Source organism: Hippocampus bargibanti, linkage group LG02 (genome assembly GCF_051943395.1).
Source record: "Hippocampus bargibanti isolate YZ-2025 linkage group LG02, ASM5194339v1, whole genome shotgun sequence".
NCBI lineage: Eukaryota > Metazoa > Chordata > Actinopteri > Syngnathiformes > Syngnathidae > Hippocampus > Hippocampus bargibanti.
The window spans coordinates 18,052,501-18,070,691 of record NC_142735.1 but is presented as its reverse complement, the minus strand read 5'-3'; the positions used below and the strand labels follow the sequence as shown (position 1 = coordinate 18,070,691).

At 41.5% G+C, this 18,191-nt stretch overlaps 3 protein-coding genes across 5 annotated transcripts in view; all 3 read right to left on the bottom strand.

Annotated features, from left to right (window-relative positions):
* Positions 1-417: 417 nt before the first annotated feature.
* tmtops3a (teleost multiple tissue opsin 3a) lies at positions 418-7,742 on the bottom strand. The gene is made up of 4 exons (XM_088989783.1): positions 6,963-7,742; positions 4,089-4,417; positions 1,102-1,335; positions 418-955 (listed from the first exon to the last, which is right to left on the bottom strand). The coding sequence occupies exons 1-4, from the start codon at positions 7,342-7,344 to the stop codon at positions 731-733; spliced, it is 1,170 nt and encodes a 389-aa protein (XP_088845909.1). The 5' UTR covers positions 7,345-7,742; the 3' UTR covers positions 418-730.
* Positions 7,743-12,741: 4,999 nt separating this feature from the next.
* vgll1l (vestigial like family member 1-like) overlaps positions 12,742-18,191 on the bottom strand; it is a 5,711-nt gene continuing 261 nt past the window's right edge. The window contains exons 1-4 of one of the 2 annotated variants that reach the window (XM_088989785.1): positions 16,014-18,191; positions 14,787-14,977; positions 14,327-14,529; positions 12,742-13,224 (exon numbers count right to left, since the gene is read on the bottom strand). The exon at positions 16,014-18,191 is cut by the window's right edge and continues 261 nt beyond it. In XM_088989785.1, coding sequence (XP_088845911.1) covers positions 12,809-13,224; positions 14,327-14,516 — 606 coding nt within the window. In that variant the 5' untranslated portion in view covers positions 14,517-14,529; positions 14,787-14,977; positions 16,014-18,191 and the 3' untranslated portion in view covers positions 12,742-12,808. The remainder of the gene's footprint in view (positions 13,225-14,326; positions 14,530-14,786; positions 14,978-16,013) is intronic. The other variant, XM_088989786.1, reaches the window with a different exon arrangement.
* Positions 17,387-18,191, bottom strand: part of adgrg4a (adhesion G protein-coupled receptor G4a) — a 17,311-nt gene continuing 16,506 nt past the window's right edge. For both annotated transcript variants that reach the window (XM_088989775.1, XM_088989776.1), the window contains one exon: positions 17,387-18,191. This exon is cut by the window's right edge and continues 416 nt beyond it. The gene's annotated coding sequence lies outside the window, so the exon portion shown is untranslated.

Sequence of the window (18,191 nt, the reverse complement as noted above, 5' to 3'; positions counted from 1 at the left end):
GGCATTTGTGACATTTTGGTGCCAGGGAATAACATTGGAGTGTTTCTTCTCATGTTATTCGAATCATCTTATGTGAAGACTTGGGTGCTCAATTATCAAACAGTTAAGAGTCAATGTTCTTTGTTGCTGACTTCCTATATAGCGTTCAAGGTGACTGCTTAATGCTGAATTATGGAGATGGCTTGTGAAACTTACTTTCAGCATTTTATTTTTCCCAATTTTTTGAGTCGGCCAAATTGTTTTGAGTCAAAATGGTGTCCTCCCTTTGCCGAGCTGCTTGAGAGCATTCCGTTGTCAGTTATGAGTGTGCGGTGCGCCACAATGTGAGAAAGGGGGAAGCAGCGGGTAGGCCGGCCAGGATTTTTTTGCTATTTCCGGACCAGCCCACTCCCAAATACCCACCCCCTGACCCCACCCTTGAATGGTGGGCCCCCTCTGTATATGCCAAATGTAATCCAATGCTATGTAAATTTATCAAAGAAAGAAACGTTTTGTTGTTTTCATTGTCAATATGTATTTTATATACAAGATATATGTACATTTAAGTAGGAGATGAAAGAGTTCTTCTACTTATATCAGTGTTTTTGTAATTTTATTTTGCTTTTTTTAACACGAGTACATCTACTAAAGTCCAGAGTGTGAGTACTTGCTCCTTCACACTTCATTGTCTTCATAGTTTGTGTGGAGGTCTGGTGTTGTACATTCACTCATCAAACGATACATTGACAGGTCAACTCTCAGTTTTGAGATTGACCAGCCGGTGTGGCGTGTAGTGGACAACGAGGGCACGGCGGCTGCCGCTCATGCCGTGGTCGGTAGCGCCGCTGAGGGAGCGACTTTGCCGCCCGCCGGGGAACAGGCCACGGAATCTCGGAGACCCAGAGCTGGGCCGTGCCTCTTGAATAGGCAGCAGCTCTGCATTGCACTTCACAAAGGCCAGGAGACATCGGGAAAACTAGGAAAAATACAACATAAAGGGAATATCAAAACACATTTTAAGTCCAAATTAGACTGTTTGAGAAATTGCAATTCCCATCAGATCTTAATCGGCAGCATTGTCGCGGATGTCGTCATCAGTCACATTATGATGACAGCTCTCACTTGGTTGTTGAAGAAAATGTAGATGATGGGATTAATGACGGTGCTGAATTTGGCCAGGACGGAGGGAATCACGCTCGAGGAGGGCGTGACCAGCCACGAGCCGCCGAACGTGGTCATGAGCGCTACCACGCCATAGGGCATCCAACACAGCAGGTAGCACGACACCAACATCAACACCATTCTCAGGATGCGATGGTCTCGACGCGCCGCTGTCAGGGGGTTGATCTTCCCCATCTGAACAATAACAACTTGTCTTACAATAGTCATACAATTTTCCTCCATCTTCGACTTGAATAATGGAACAATGGTGGTAGATGAGTCAAGTAGCCCATAACACTTGAAGTGACTGTGATCCTTATTCCTTTCCAATTGTGTTTCATTTCATTGTGTGCATATGTGTAGGAGGCAATCAATGAACACAATGAGTAATCCAGAACATAAACGTGGACCCGCACAACATTATGGAGTGGCTGCGTGCCAGAAATGACCAAGATGCTCTTATTTGTGTCTCCACATTCGTGCTATCTGAAAAACTGTGCGGTTCATCTGCTGTCCATCTGCCTCTTTAGATCCTGCTGTTTTGCTCAGCAACAGCGTTTTAATTGGTTGAGGAGTGAACTCCTCAAGAGCATTTTACCTCTCTGTCTCTCCCTTTCTATATATTTGAGGAAATATGTTCATTTCCAAAAGGCATCATACTCATGAAACGTATTTTTAATCTCAAATGTACCTGATGAGGTGTCCAGTTCTATGACCAGAAAGAAAAGCCAATAACCTCTGATGCCGTTGAGTAACGAGCTGAGCTGAAAATCTACAGACTGATTGATGTGTTTCAAATAAAAGCCGGAGGCTGATGTCTGACGGTTCTGGCTACAAAGGAAACGGATCCCCTGGCTGTACAATGATCAAGTCTGCAAAGACCCCTGCCTCCGTCATTCATTATTCCCTCGGATGAGCACACCTAAAAATAGAGGCGCTTACATAAGGACATGTATCCATTAGTAACAGTCCTAAAAATACCTTGACGATTCAGTGATGGCATGCCCATTGACAAGTCTTCATTAAGAATTATTCGTTAGGGAGCCGCATTTATGTAAGACGCACGTAGTATGGATGAGTCACTGCCTAACCAGTAGGGGGTCGTCGACCTTGATAATGCAGCCCTAAACCCCAGGAAAGAAATTGTCCTTCTTCCCGGTGGGTTTATTTTGAAGATTGTCAACAGGGTACTTGGAGATAAGTGTGAGACAAAAGGTGGAAAAGGTTATCTACTTAAGTCAAAGCGTTTCTCTTGCTGTTCTTGAACGTTTTGAATTGTTCCAGAAGGAGGCGCCACAATGAGTCACTCCCAAGATTTGGTTTTACGTTGGATGCCCTTCCTTGATGAAACTTCACTAATTGGCACAAATGGAAAATAAATTAACACTTTCATTTTACAATAGATAAAAAAAATTAAGTGCTTTCAAATTATACTGAAATGACTATTTATGATGACAACAATAATTAAATGAAACACTAATGAGTAGTTATTAAAACACAAACAACCAGTAGCACTTCTGTCAGGTAAAATAATGAAATTTACTCCAGACCCATATAACCTGGGAATTAACTCTTTTCTTTCTGATGAAAGAAGAGAGTCTCAGGTTTCTTACACTGTATTGATTGTTTATGTAGTCCTAAAACTCAATATTTTGTGGGTCCTTCAACTTGAGTGAAAATCACAAAAACCCTGGCACTGGACTGGACACATTTGTGCACATATTTGGCACTGAATGATTTAATTGAATAACAATAATAACATACATTTTTCAAAATGATTTCCCAAAAAGTAAAAAAAAAATATGTGATGTAAAATTGAATATCTTGTATAGTGGATAATAAAAGGAAGTCATGAGTCATTAAATGTGTCATTAAGTTAAAAATATTTCATTATTTAAAAAAAAATCTTATAACTATGGTCTTAAGTATATAGGTAGAAATACTACAAATAAAAATGTGCTTTGGTAAAAGTCAAAAAGTACATATTTTTAAGTACAAAATGTTTTTTACTGTCAAATACAGTATATTAAGACGCCAATTTTGCAACAAAAAAAGTCATCAGAAAAATACTAAAACAACATTACCATAACTGATGAATTGACTTAAAGGACAACCGACGTGTCCGGACAAGTTGTGTCCATAATTTGTAAAATGGCTTCAAATGACGTCTACTGAGCGTGTTTTACAAAGATTCCACCGCATATCACTATATTTTACGTTTTAAGACTCACGCTGAATATTCTGGAAGTCTTGTTTTTGACTTGGTGACGAGTCCGTACGTGACGTCACTGAAGGAACGCCCCTGACCGAAAAAAGGACACATTGTAGCAGTCCTTCCATCACGTCAATATATTTCGCTGTACTTGTTTGGTCTGAAAACGTCATGTTGCACCAAAAAGAGCCAGAAGCGGGCGACCAAGCTCCATGTAAGGAATTTATCAGCCTGTGGAAACGGGCTGATTAATTCCTCACACGGAGTTTGGTCGCCATTTTCTGCCTCTTTGTTGGTGATCCATTCCCCCCCTAATGTTGCCTCAAAATGGCACGGAATAAATTCTTTAATCGATTGCAAACATGTATGCTTTCCTCTTCAGAACTATTTGAATCATATTCCTAACTGGATGTGTAACAAGCAAGCATATTCTCCGAATCTGAAGCCATTGTTTTGATTCTCCAGCAATGCAAGTCGTCTTGGCGTGATGTCACGAACTGGGGGCGGGACTTTCTGAAAATGCCCAATTCGCAGCTCAATTTTTTGCAGATTTTGGACACTTTAAGTCATTTTTATTGGTGTTTTTCATTTGAATAAAAATGTCATACTGCATGTTTTGTGTACTTTAGATGCTATAAAATGTTTTTCTGATGTCAGTTAAGAAACAAAAAAGTGACGTTGGTTGTCCTTTAAGTACAGTTACCCGGTACATTTGAATGAGTGTGTCTGACCTCACCTGCCTGATGGTGATCAGGATGCGGCCGTAAGAGTAGAGCATGAGAAGGAGCGGGAGCAGCAGACAAAAGATAAAGAGGCACACCACGTAAGAGATGCTGCTGGGTGACTGCAGGTGCCACTCGACTGAGCAGGTGGTCCCGGGCCCCTCAGGCCCATAGCTGCTCCAGCCCAGAAGTGGAGGCAGTGTCCAGAAAAGGGCATAGAGCCAGCAACCTCCGATACACAACCAGGCCTTTCGGAAGTCTGACATGTCCACTTGGTAGGAACACAGCACTGTGGTGTAGCGCTCGTATGACAGGGCGGATAAGGACACCAGAGAAACGATGCCTGGATAAGAGCGGGAGACCAATCACAGGCTTTTGGTGCCACTGTTTTGTGTAGCAATGGTGCCGAAATGCACTGCCTTGATGACAAGCACAACAATGTCGATGAACGTAGATCATGACACAATCTGGGTAGGAAAAATAGTGCCAGGTCTGTCGTGAACTACGAACTAGTTTACGCTCGCCAGACGCTAGTGCTTGCTTGGAGTAATGTGTGAGCTTTGTTGAAGGATGGGGGTGACAACAAATTGGTGATGTCTTCGGCAAGTCAATTAGCTTGCAAGCAATGTTGCCTGTCAAGAAATGAATGAGCTTTTTCCTCACTGCTATTTAACAGCTGTATTTATCTAAAACAAACCATTCTGTCAAGTTTAAGATTGCTAGGAACCCACAGCACTGATTCAGTATTTAATGAGTTAAATAGTAATAAACAGACTGACTCACCATTTGCCATACTGTTTATATTTTAGCAACCTTTATTTCTTGCTGTGCGTAATTTGTGGATGTGCAAGGTTGCGAGCTAGCTAACAGATTATCTACAAAGCAGTGACGTGCGGTGAGGTTCATGGATGGTGAGACACTGACGTAATCACAGTCAGATTTGCAAACATATGAACTCTATAGAGTAGCTTCATCACCATTTGATTGGCAACAGTAATGTGTTTTGTTTAAAATGTCTTTTCAGCATTCTTTATATAAACTGTAGCATAGAAAAAAAAGAGAGCAGGGACCTATCATAGCAGAGTCCGGCACCGCCATGTCTGGACAGTAGGGATATATATATATATATATATATATATATATATATATATATATATATATATATATATATATATATATATATATATACAGTAAAGTCTCGTTATATCGATATTCAAGGGAGTCCGAAAAAATATCGATATAACCGGGACTATCGATATATGCGACCCTGTTTGCATGTCATTTTCTACGTGCGTGCATAGAAATAGTATCGATATAACCGGGACTATCGATATATCCGATATCGATATAACGAGACTTTACTATATATATATATGGCGTAAACTACCAGTAAGACTTTAGTTTTCTGACGAAGTTTCTTGGATAAGAAGCGAAACGTCCAACACCTTCAAAGAAGTACAGATGACGGCTAAAGAAACCTTTTCATCGATGGACCACTCCTGTACGACTGAGAGCTTACACAGACGTATAGAAAGAAAATAATTAAAAAAACTTGATTATCGTGTTACCTTTACTTATAAATGAAGTCCATGTGCCGCTCCTTCTGAAGAAAGGCATCGATAACTTCTTTTTAGAAGCCTTCCTTATCTTTATTCAGTTTTAAAAGGCTCTCTATTTCTTTCAATTAAGATATGTAATCCTCCATTCTGAAAATAAGGCCAAGCAACACGAAAAAAATGACTGGATGGTTGCACTTAACTTGCTAACTGTTTACTGTAGCTTGCTCTCACTAATTCTGTTATTCTGCAGCCGAGGAGGCGCAAGAAGAATCTGTGATCACCAGCGCCCCCTGTCATGAGGCAGGAAAACTGTGTGCCTCACCTATGCACACAGTTTTGATAAAAAATAAAATAAACACTGTAGTACAGTGTTTAATGTAAAATGACTCTACATTACATACACCAGCTAAACTGTAGAAATTTAATTCATATACCAAAAGTGTTTGAACACTTTGATAGCGATATGCAGAGGGACAGCAATGCGGTCTCACTGCAGAGCAAGCCAGCACAGTAAGCATAGTGATTGCGCAATCCATGTTGAGGCTCAGCCAGCTGCAGCCTCACCACTCGTCTCTACTTAGTATTTAAATGGTAAATGTGAAAATTCAGCGATTTTGAAAAAATATCCAAAAATGGTTAAGTTAAATGGAAAATAACTTTAAAGTACAAATCACTAAATAAATATAACTGTTTAATTTATTTTTTCATTTGATATTTCCATGAAGACAGGTGGCCTCCCCTGACTGCACGTCACTGCTACAAAGCTAGTTAGCCTATATTGTGTTTAATTAATTGCCTTACTGAGATAGATGGAAAAGAATAATTCTCAATATACGCGAGTTGTGGGTATGCATGATTGCATTTTAACCATTGAAGAGGACCAATTATCCAACTACAGTAGTAGGTTAGTTTATTGTTCTGTGAAACAAAGCCCGTATTTTATTCAGCTAATGCACATCGTTTACATTGGAATCATAATAACGGGAAGAGTATTAAAAATCAACTTTATTTTAAATTATTTCATTGACAGAAGTGTCGCTGTTAATAGGAAGCCTCTTTTTGACTGGTGGTATGGTATTCAGTGGGTATTTAAGTTTGTCTCATTGAAGTGTTTGTATCAAGTGCTACGGTGTTAAAAAAAACTTTAGAGGATTAAGAAAACAGCCCAAAGACCAACGTTGGTTGCAATTTTCAGTGGTCACTGTGGTGCCGTGTCTCAGTGATCAAGTGTTCCGTGATGCTGACTATGACATGTTGCATGCTTGCGTTTCTGTTTTTGAACTTTCTCCGAAATTCCCCCAAAAAATGACCCCGGAAAAGTTGACTCACCAAAGAAAGAGTTTGCGAAGCCGTACCACCTGCATCCAAACTCCCCGATGAGCCAACGTCCGTGCAGGCTGGCGGCGAAACTCAGCGGGGTTCCAAACACGCACACCAGCACGTCGCTCAGGCTGATATTGAGCAGAATCGCGTTGATGGGCGTCCACAAGCAGCGGAACCGGGCGAACACCAGTAGCGTCAGCGAGTTGTTGACAACGCCCGCCACGAGGATGACGCCCAGGCACACTGCCACAGCCGTGTGGCCGCTGCGGCTCAAGCCTCCGGAAGCGTCCGGTTCGCCGGGTTCGCGCGCGGTGTTGTTCGTGGGCGGTGTCAGGAAACTACTGTCTACCCTGCTGAAGTTGCCGGAGACGCGGGTGTGGACCACCATGGTGGGTGGGTAAGGTTCCTACTGGCCCTATGTTCACGCACTTGAGAGTGAAATAGTCGAGTGTCACTTTGAGTCATGTCCCTCCTTGTCATGTATATATAGTATGTGACACACACAGCACACGCTGCCACGCGCATTGTTTCGTAAGTGAGCATCATATATACCGTAGAAATGATCCACTTTCTTTCAGTCAGAGTCAAAAATACGTAAACTGAAAATCCATCCTTGATGAAAAATCACTGTTGACCAGTGCTATTTGCAACAAATTCAGTACTTAACTTGACCGTCTAACTCTCTTTTTACTCGTTTTTATTCCATGCCATTCATCCATTACATATATGAATCGAATAGCCTACCAGGAGGTGGTTGTCACAACCCAATAAACTGCAGTAATATTGTTTTTTTTTGTATTTGTCATTGTGTTCTACTTTTTGTTGTTTTTGTGTTTTCTTTTCTCACTTTGAGTTGTTGTGCGTCGTGTGGAACGGGTAGGGATTTTTTCCCAGTATTTTTGGCCACAACATTCATCAAGGAGCAGACTGCTGAGCGGTTTCACCTTTTCGTCTGCGGCTGGATGGATGCATGGCTTGAGGAGACCGCGATGAGAAGAAAAGAGTCTCAGCGCAGAGTGCCGATGCATATGTGGAACTGTCGCGGCTTGGAATTGAAGCGGATTTACGTCGCACAGGAGATATGAGACAATCTTTTCGTCAATGGATGCAACAGCCTCGTGTTTGCTTTCAACATTTAGCTTGTATAGCAGACGTGCACATTTTGCTGATGTCCCTGATCTACTGGTGAAAAGGACACTTTGATCCTCCTCTTTTATCTAGAACTGCTTCATGAAACAGCGTGTGCAGAAAGTGCTTAAGATTGAATGACTGTCCTTTGTGTTATGTCACATTGTTTTTTTTTTATGTGTGTGTGTTTTTTTTTACTTCAAGTTGGCACTGCGAGAGTAACCTTTACGGCAGGTGCTGTATTTATTTGGTTTTTCTACTTCTTCCTTTCCTTTCATCTTACTTTCATCACTTTGCTGCTGTGAAATGTAAATGTCTCCACTGTGAGATTAAAAAAGGTTAATCTCATCATTTATTGTAGATGATAAAGAATACATGCCTTTGTGTTGTTATATTTTCTGTCTCTATATGTGAAGAGCAGCCAAAAAGTAGTTTTTCTTTCAAGGCACAGCAAATTATATCTACTTTTAGCTATTCTGCAGCCTTGTTTTTATGCTTTTGTTATTTGCATTGTGTTTGTGCTTACAATACTCTTCGTGCTAATTCATACCCTATTACTGTATTTATACTGCATTTATGACTAACAAAAGTAATGTCCAGCATTTGATTTGTGCGTGCGTGTGTGTGTGTCTGTGTGCGTGTGTGTGCGTGCTTGCGTGGGTGTGTGTGTGTGCGTGTGTGAAAGTGACATCTGCGTACTGTACTTTGCAAGACAAACACATATGATCTGTTGGAAGGTTTGACCAAAACAGCAAGCAAAGAGACACATTATTAAAGTCAGAGTAAAATCCCACCAGAATGTCTTAAATACGCAGATGATATTGCTGAGGATGTTCAGATCAGATGAAAATCGAGAGAACAGATCGGTATTTTCCTCAGTATTTGCTTACTTGGCTCAGTCAGCTCGTCAGCCTCCCTCTTGACATTGTTGCGACATTGGGGAATTTCAATGGTAATATGAATATTCAGTGGCAGTGGAAATGTGAATAAATGACACTTCTTTTACAGTATTGCCTTATTCCATAGTTAGCTAGTTAAAGTTAGCTGGAGTTAGCCAACCAGACAGATCAATATATAGAAAAGAATCCATTGTTGGGATGGGCTTCCTCTTTACCTACTGTCAAGCACAGAATAGGTATGAAGAATATCCAAAACATGTCAAAATAATGGCCCAATTTGAAGCGCATCTCCCTGAGACTCTTGCTGAAAATGACAAAAAATGTGGGCATTCGGTGAAGCATAATGATGGATGTTGTGGTCCCCATTCAGCAGCAGCTGGTTTCCAATAAACTTGACAAATTATTGAATCACACTGTTCAGTGCTTGTAAAAAAAACTGTCGAACAAAGAAATAAAGTGAGAAGGTCGTTTTCCAATGTGCTCTATACCACAAAATTACAGTGGATCCCTGCATCTTTTCACTTCCAAATGCATGGATGAAGCTATTTGCAGATTTTTAGCAATTTATTTTATTTCAAAAATATATATTTTATATTTGTGTTTATTGTATTTTTTCTGGATGGGTGGGGGGTAACGACCGATTTCAGTCCAAAACATTTATTGTCGGTATTCCAGCCACACAAAGTTACTCAATATTGTGCTGATATTTACTTTATAAAGAGGACTATACCATTCCTGAAATAAAATGGGATTCATTTGGGGTAATGATAAGTCTCTTGTTCTTAAAATTTACTTACAGACTCCCAAATGGTCCGGACCCCCCAGTTTGAGTCCTACGGACTGAATGTACCGGTCAACAATATTGGTGGAACAGCCAGGACCTCCACTCATGTCGTGTAAGTCAAATTTTGACACACACTCCACACCCACAAGTCGACTTCAAGAAATAACACCACTGGCTTTTGGTTTGCTTTTAGCATTCATTAACATGGAGTCTTTTATTCACAAAACGTGGCTTAGAAAGAATACAGATACACACACAAATAAAAAAAGAAAAACACACACATACAAAGTAACTGTACTTTTTTTGGTACATAGGTCTTTCTTACTGCTCCTTCTAAAAACACTCATTTACCATGAATAATATAATAAGCACTTGCTCACCATACACTTGTACTAAAAGTACTTTGAAGGTGAATGACAAATAAACAGCTTGAAGCAAAAACACTTTTGTTCTCATTTTAATGGGCCATTCAAGATCTGCCCAACGATCCAAGGAGGGGGTTTATAAACACACCACTGAAACAATACAAAAACCTCATAATTGTCGGTGTAGGTGGGGAACTCTTGGAAACATGAAAAGTTAACACTTAAACACGAGAAGCTAAAAATAGATGAGGATGTTACTCTTCTGGGATCGGGAAAATTCACAAATAAGCCCAACAATGTTTTTTTTGTGTTGGTCTTTTGTTTTTTGTTTTTTTCCCCCCAACGGTTTCAAGATTGGGCAAAATTGGTATTTTGTTTGTCGAACTCTGCCGAATGTTAATTGCAACATTAGCAATTGGAAAATCAACGTTTAGCCAATTCTGGTCATAGAACTATTGACTCCATAGCGTCGTGGGAATGTACTATCCATTAAAACAAGGATGTTCCAACTTTTTGTGTCCAGGTGAGGGACTTTTTTTTCCCCATGGACTCTGTTATTGTCATGATCTGGTTGGCGACCAACGGGGGGCGCTGTCGACCCCGCCTGCACCTGCACAGGTGCTGGTCGTCCCGATCAGATTGGCGACCAACGGGTAGCGACGTCAGCCCTGCCTGCAGCCTCGCAGGTGCTGGTCGTTTTAATCACTGACACTTAAAAGGACACCCGGCATGACCATCCGGTGTGGGTTAATTGTTTGCTGCTTGTTTGCTGCATCCATTGTGTATGTGTTTGTTTAACCATGGCGGACTTTTACTTTTGGTCTTCTTTTGCTACTTTGTATTTTTTCCACTCAGATGATTTTGATGTTTTATATTTTATTCCTGCTGACCTTTATTTTAATACACTTTGTCAAACAACCTCCTACTCACTCCTGCCTGCTTCTTGGGATCCGCACCCGTCATCACCACCTCGCAAACCGTGACAGAATGAACCGACCAACCATCGGATCCCGCAGGTACATCGGACCCGTCTCATTTCCACCCTGTGCCTGGCAATGCTACGTCCACGTTAGTGCAAGCCTCGTCGAGTTTGAATTGCGTCACTCGACGAGCCGTAACGTCCACGTAAATGCCCGGCCGAGACCTCCGTCCAGGGTGACACTGGGTGACTGGCAGTGTACGCCCACGTCCAGCCACGCTGTCGTCGTGCATGACGAATTGAGTCTCATCCACGACAAGCCGTGCAACGTCCGTGTCAACGTCAGTCCGAGACCCCACTCACCGCTGGTTCCCGGAGCAGCTGGACTGGTCTCGTTCCCCCAGTGCCGGGCAGTTCACGCCCACGTCGGCGTCCGACCGAGACCTGGTCCCATACGGCCGTACGGGGTGCCATTCTGCGCCTGGCAGTTCGACGTCCACGTTGAGCCACGCGCCGTCGCGTGAATGTGTGAGAGGGATCGCACTCACGCCCACGACGATCCGTGCCGCGTCTTCGTCCACCCCAGGCTGAGTCCCGTTCCCATCAGGCCGCCACCAGTCGTATGCTGGAGAGGCAGCGGTTGCCCTCTCCACCGACCGTTCCCTGGCGAGTGGACCTTTTGGGAGACTGTTGGGACTTCTGGAAGCAGCCCCTTGAAGGGGGGGGTACTGTCATGATCTGGTTGGCGACCAACGGGGGGCGCTGTCGGCCCCGCCTGCACCTGCACAGGTGCTGGTCGTCCCGATCAGATTGGCGACCAGCGGGTAGCGACGTCAGCCCTGCCTGCAGCCTCGCAGGTGCTGGTCGTTTAATCACTGACACTTAAAAGGACACCCGGCACCACCATCCGGTGTCGGTTCATTGTTTGCTGCTTGTTTGCTGCATGCATTGTGTATGTGTTTGTTTAACCTTGGCGGACTTTTACTTTTAGTCTTCTTTTGATACTTTGTATTTTTTCTGTTCAGATAATTTTGATGTTTTACATTTTGTTCCTGCTGACTTTATTTTAATACAATTTGTCAAACAACCTCCTGCTCCCTCCTGCCTGCTTTTTGGGATCCGCACCCGTCATCACCACCTTGCAAACCGTGACAGTTTTATACCCAACACCACTTCAAAATAACGAACAGAATGAAAATTCTGGCTTTATTTCAAGAAAAAAAATCCCCACTGTCATGACAACAAAATCTTGTCATGTGGGGGGAGTGGAGATATTGTAATCTTAAGAGCAGAAAGTTTATCTTTTTTTCCAAGAAAAAAATATCAAAAACAAAGATTTATATGCCAGGAGAAAAAAAAATCCTGATAAATATGAGTAATATTCCTATTTAAAAGTTTACCAAGGTAATAAAGGGGCATGTTATTGTCTCACAAATAGAACTATATTTTTGATGGGGAAAAAACAGGCCTTTTATTCCCCCTAAAACGTATTAACTTTGTCAGATTCATGTGATAAAGTGTCAATCATATCAGATTTTAATTGGACCAAATTAAAATTGGGATGACTAATTCATTTATGTTTCTTTTATTGGGTCTAGTTATGCACTTATTTATAATGACACAACATAATTAATTGCAAATTACATTGCTCACCCTCAAGCTATGGTTTACGGATCACCCGGAACCCAAGTTCAAAAACAATGTAACAATGATTTATTAGAAGGGACAAAAATGGCACGTTTATTTGGATGCCGCTTCTAGTTATGTCCACTTTGGAAGGCTTGATAGCCTCCCAAGAAGCCTGACTGCAGATGCTGTATTGCATACGAAGGCTTACCAGGCTCAAAGCCTCCAGCGGGCTCCACAGAGTCTCTCAATCCTTGGGGCATCATCCAATTAGCCAGATGTTCGGTCTTGGAACCGGAGGCCACGCCGGGCGCCATCTCGGAGCGGTCGCCTTGCAGGAGGTTGAGCAGCGACGAGGCATACTGCTGCCCGGTCAAGCTCAGATCTTCCACGGAATACGCGGTGCATGGCAAGCCCGACGTCTCCCCGGTCCTGCCGATGAATGAGTGCCAGGACCCGGCGCGGTCGTCGGCGGGGCCGAAAGCCAAGTGGCCGCCCGTCACAGGCGCAGGCTCGACCAAGTTGGTGTGGCAGTTGCTGTTGTCCTCTGATGGAGAACAAGCAGTTAAAATGAACATAAGAAGGCTTCCTGTCAATCCCGATTTCTCTCACCGACAACTACGGTGTGAATTTTCACCTCGCTGGACAGAATTATTTCAGTAAAAGTCCACATTTTTTTGTGGGTGTCAGATATAATGTGTTATTTGAAAAAAAAAAGCAATGAAATAGTGGTTGGCCACCGTCCTGTGAGATTTGGTGCTTAGGAACTATGTTGACCTGAGTTGAGTGCTTCATTTAGACAAAAGTAGTGTTTTCAGATACCTTATGCCAAGTTGATGTCAACAAATTGCGTTGAGGTGATTTCAGGGGCTTTGTTTACGCAAAGGTAGTATTTTACCTCAATTTGGTGTCAATTTGGTGCGAACACGAGGTAGGGTAGTGCTTTTTGAAAAATTACCATAGTTTCCGGTGTATAAGGCGCACGCAAAAGGCTTGATTGTCTTCAAAAGTTAACCCTGCGCCTTATCGGCAGGTGCACTTTGTATTGCATGTGAAGTCATATTGAGCCGCAACAGGTCTCGTAACCACTGGAAGCAGCCACAGCCTCCATTTCCCCCCATCTAAAATCTAGTGCGTAACCCCAGCCTCGACTGTAGCGCCTTATAGTCCGGTTTGAAAATACACTATTCATTGGGTATGCGCCTCATACACTGGAAAATATGGTAACCTCGAGTCAGAGGTACTTCATTTTGACAAAAGTAGGCATTTTTTCCAGCATCTTGTGACATCCATCAGCAATCATCAACCTTTTTGGGTGGGTGCCTGACACTAATTACTACTTTCCTATTATCCAGGGCTTTGTTGCCCCTTGTGGTGTATTTCTGTGTGATAGAATTAGCGCAAACATAAGCAAACAGCTGAATATATTGACGGCCATTATTCACTGCATTTATATTTTACAATTAGTTTATCTCTACATTCATCTATTTATGTCAGCAATGTGTAATGACAGGGAGAACAATTGTGTGCTCTCCGGCTGGATGCCAATGAACCGGTGTACTACAGCATCAAAGACCAAATCGAATACTTTCATAACAAAACTCAGAAGCCAATTTGTGAGTGAATTTGGACGCCCTTGCCTGGCTTACCAAACTTGATGTTTTTGCGCATTTTCTTTGCCTTGGCAACTGGCACGTTGGCCTTGGCGACTTTGCTGAGAGCGCGGCTGAAGTGAGCGTCCACCATGCTGCCAATGTCGCCCCGGAAATACCTGAGGATCACGCTACGGGAGTGGCCCTCCACCTTGACGGCCACCGGACTGTCCATGCCCTCCTCCATGGGTCAGCCAGCACTGAAAATCATAGATGACAAGGAAATATGCATGTGCAGGTCAACTTTTTTTCTTCTTCACATATTATGTTCCTCCTTCCCAACCTTGAGCCATGGCACATATTTTACATTTCAAACTACTGTACCAAACAAAAAAGTGGGTACGCACTGTAAATGACGTGCTTTCTGCTTTGTCATGTAAAAACATTTTGTGATTGCGTTTGGCAAGATGCCTCAGTGGCATGAGTGAGATGGATTATTTTAAAGGGGGAAAATTACATGTCCAGAGGAGAGAGTGACTATATCGGGAGAAGGATGCTGAGCCTTGAACTGCCAGGCAGGAGACCGAGAGGAAGACCGAAGAGGAGGTTTATGGATGTTGTCAAAGAGGACATGAAGGCAGCTGGTGTGAGAGAAGAGGATGCACAAAACCGGCTTAGATGGAGGACATTGATTCGCTGTGGCGACCCCTGAAGGGAAAAGCCGAAAGGAAAAGAAGAAGAATCAATATACTGGTCCCACTGTTTCTCCTGATGCTGTGTCATCATGAAGTAAAACAGAAGACTGTTGAAGAGCTTTCCATTTTGCTCAAGGCAAAATCACTTCAAACGCAATTTATTTTTTCCTCTGACTTGTCCTTCAGCTTTAGTTGAATTGTATGATTTTTTTTTCCATTGGTGTTTTTACTCTACCTCTGCTTTGTCTTGGGACTTATCCCTGCTGGTATTTACATACATTTTACTTTTACTTGCTGTTTTTTATTTGTTTAGGTTACACATCAGTAAGCACTTAGGTCAACTTCACGCTCTTCTAATAATTGGATAATAAAATAATAAAAAATAATAAAAATAATAAAAAGTGTATATATATATATATATATATCATCTCATTTTCCGTACCGCTTATTCCTCATTAGGGTCGTGGGGGTTGCTGGAGCCTATCTCAGCTGTCTTCGGGCACGAGGCGGGGGACACCCTGAATTGGTTGCCAGCCAATCGCAGGGCAGACATATATATATATATATATATATATATATATATATATATATATATATATATATATATATATATATATATATATATATATATATATATATATATATATATATATATATATATATATATGCTGGGAACAGCACAGAATCTATATCCCACAGGTACTATATATTCATAAAGCTGCTGCATATGTATTTTTTAAACTTCTTTATAGACGAAGCACTGCCCAACCTTGATGATCTCAGTTTACTATTTGGATGATGGAGAAAAAAAGCATGCCAGTGGACACATTTTCTTGTCCATGTTCTTTTATTTGACATGAAAATATATTTTTGGGTCAGCTCAACCTCGACAAAGTCAACAGTTTGACAACAGCATGAATTAGGTTGAAATTCTTAGTACAGGACGATTGAGTCAGCACGAAATGAAGACATTGTTATTGCTGTACATTTATTTTTTGCTATGTCCTATGACGTGAATGATATAAAAGGCAAATCTGAAGTCGTCTTACCTGACCAAAGGCGTTCAACGCGTACGTTTTTCTTTGGACTGAAAACTTGATGTGTTTACCTACATGAGCAGCTGCCAAAATTTCAGGAAAAATTCCGCCACCGGGCTTCGCGGTAATCTGTCATTGATGAGGTGAAAAATGACAACACAATGTTTCTTTTTTGTATTGAGGAAAGCCCAAAAATATATCTAACTGATGGGATGTGTGAGCTTGTGAAAGGGTGTGGGAGACTTCTTGTGCACAACTATGAGCAGAATGCCATCCAGCAAGTTCAGTCAGATTCCTCGACTCAAGAAAAAAAATCCCCAAACTCTTAATGCTATAAAGAAGTGACTTTACAAACACTCATCCAGTTACGACGTTCAAATTAGAAAGCCTCTGTGATTTTAAGAAAATAAAGGGAAAACTCTTACAAACCATCCACCACACATTGACCAGCACCCTTGAGAGTGGCCTGCGAATGACTCATGTAATTGTTACAGGGTTGGTTGACACCGGCTCGCAAATAGCGTGTACATTTGCCGGTTTACATGAACAACCAAAAAGTTTCAAACAATGGACATTTTATTAGTTTTTTTTTTAAGAGTGGGACTGTCAAACACTCCAAAAAAAATCTGAATAAAGCAATTGTAACAACCAAGCATGTTGGACAAGAACCACAGAACTGTTTATACAAATCACATTCGCCACGAGTCAGAGTGAGAGATTTGTTTATCAAGAATCAGGAGGAAAATAGTAACTTGTCAAATGATAAATTGTCAAAAATAAGGGAAATGTATAACAGATGAGAAACAGAAATAGCAAATGTGCTGGCCTAGAATCAAGGTCAAAGTATATTAGGCAAGTCACGGGGAATAGAAAATGTGCTGGAAAAATCAGGTTTAAAATACATGTATGTTCTTAGGCATTACTTAATCCTTGTCTGGATTAGTCCAAAAATAAGGAATTCTTGCATCACATTCTCTTTGTATTTGATAAAAGAATCAGGGACGAGTTAGGAAAATGATACTGTTAGACAAAAATCGATGAAAAGGTTTCTTCAGCAAGTCATCTGTCATCTGTGTCAGAGGTTTCGCTCCTCATCCGAAGAGCTTTGTCGGTGAACTAAACGTCCAACACCTTCAAAGAAGTACAGATGACTGATGAAACCTTTTCATCAATGGACCACTCCTGTACGACTGAGAGCTGACACAGACGTTAGACTAGAATTTATGAAAACAACATATTTGACAAGAAATTGGCAACAGCAAGTCTGCTAGTCAAGAGTCAGGGTAAAATTAATCAGTGAGGTCATGGTAAATAATGTTAGGCACGAATCAGGCTAGAATTGGCCATTGGTCAATCACTTGAACCTTTCATTGCATAAAAATAAATCACATATGACAATATTTATTATGTTTGCAATTATTTTTGAACAAAAGTAGGGTATACATGGGTACACACAATAAGCAGAATGGACATGGGGTACCAAAATGCAACCTTTCACATGTTCTTCTATCACATCTGAATTCACATTAAGAATGAGCTAAAATGAAGTTCACACTGCAATTCGGTAGTACAATACAATGCATATTGTAGTACAATACAATGCATATTGATTCATATAGCGCTTTAACAACAGCTACCTTTAATTTTGGCGCTATGGGGGTACAGTATTGTCTTGTCTATTGTCTGTATTAATATTACAAAAAGCACATCCACGGATTGATTATATACTGTACCTTCAGTCCATCTTGGAGAAGAGTATTTCAGTGTTGTGACAGTTATAGTACACCATAGGCATAGAGACAGTTTAGATACCATTGACGCCACTTTTATGCTAAAAACAACTACAAAGCTTAGCCTTTAAAGGATAAGTCAACCTGAAACATTTTCTTGACAATTATGTTTTATGTACCTTCACTTGTCTAGTGTGTTGGTAGCATATGAGTTGGGCAGTAAAGTCCACCAGTTTTCATCCATCTCAGGGGCGGTCACTTTGCCATTTTGCTGTCGACTGAAAATAGCATCCCAGTTGGTCATGGCTAAGCTTCAGAAAACAGGCGAGCCATGATTGGTGGTGTTTACTGAGCATTCCACAACTGTGATGTCATTTTTAGGCAACAGAAAGTGGCAAAATGGCCACCCTGTGAGATGGACAAAAAGAACGGTATATTTTACCGCTCAACTCAAAACTAA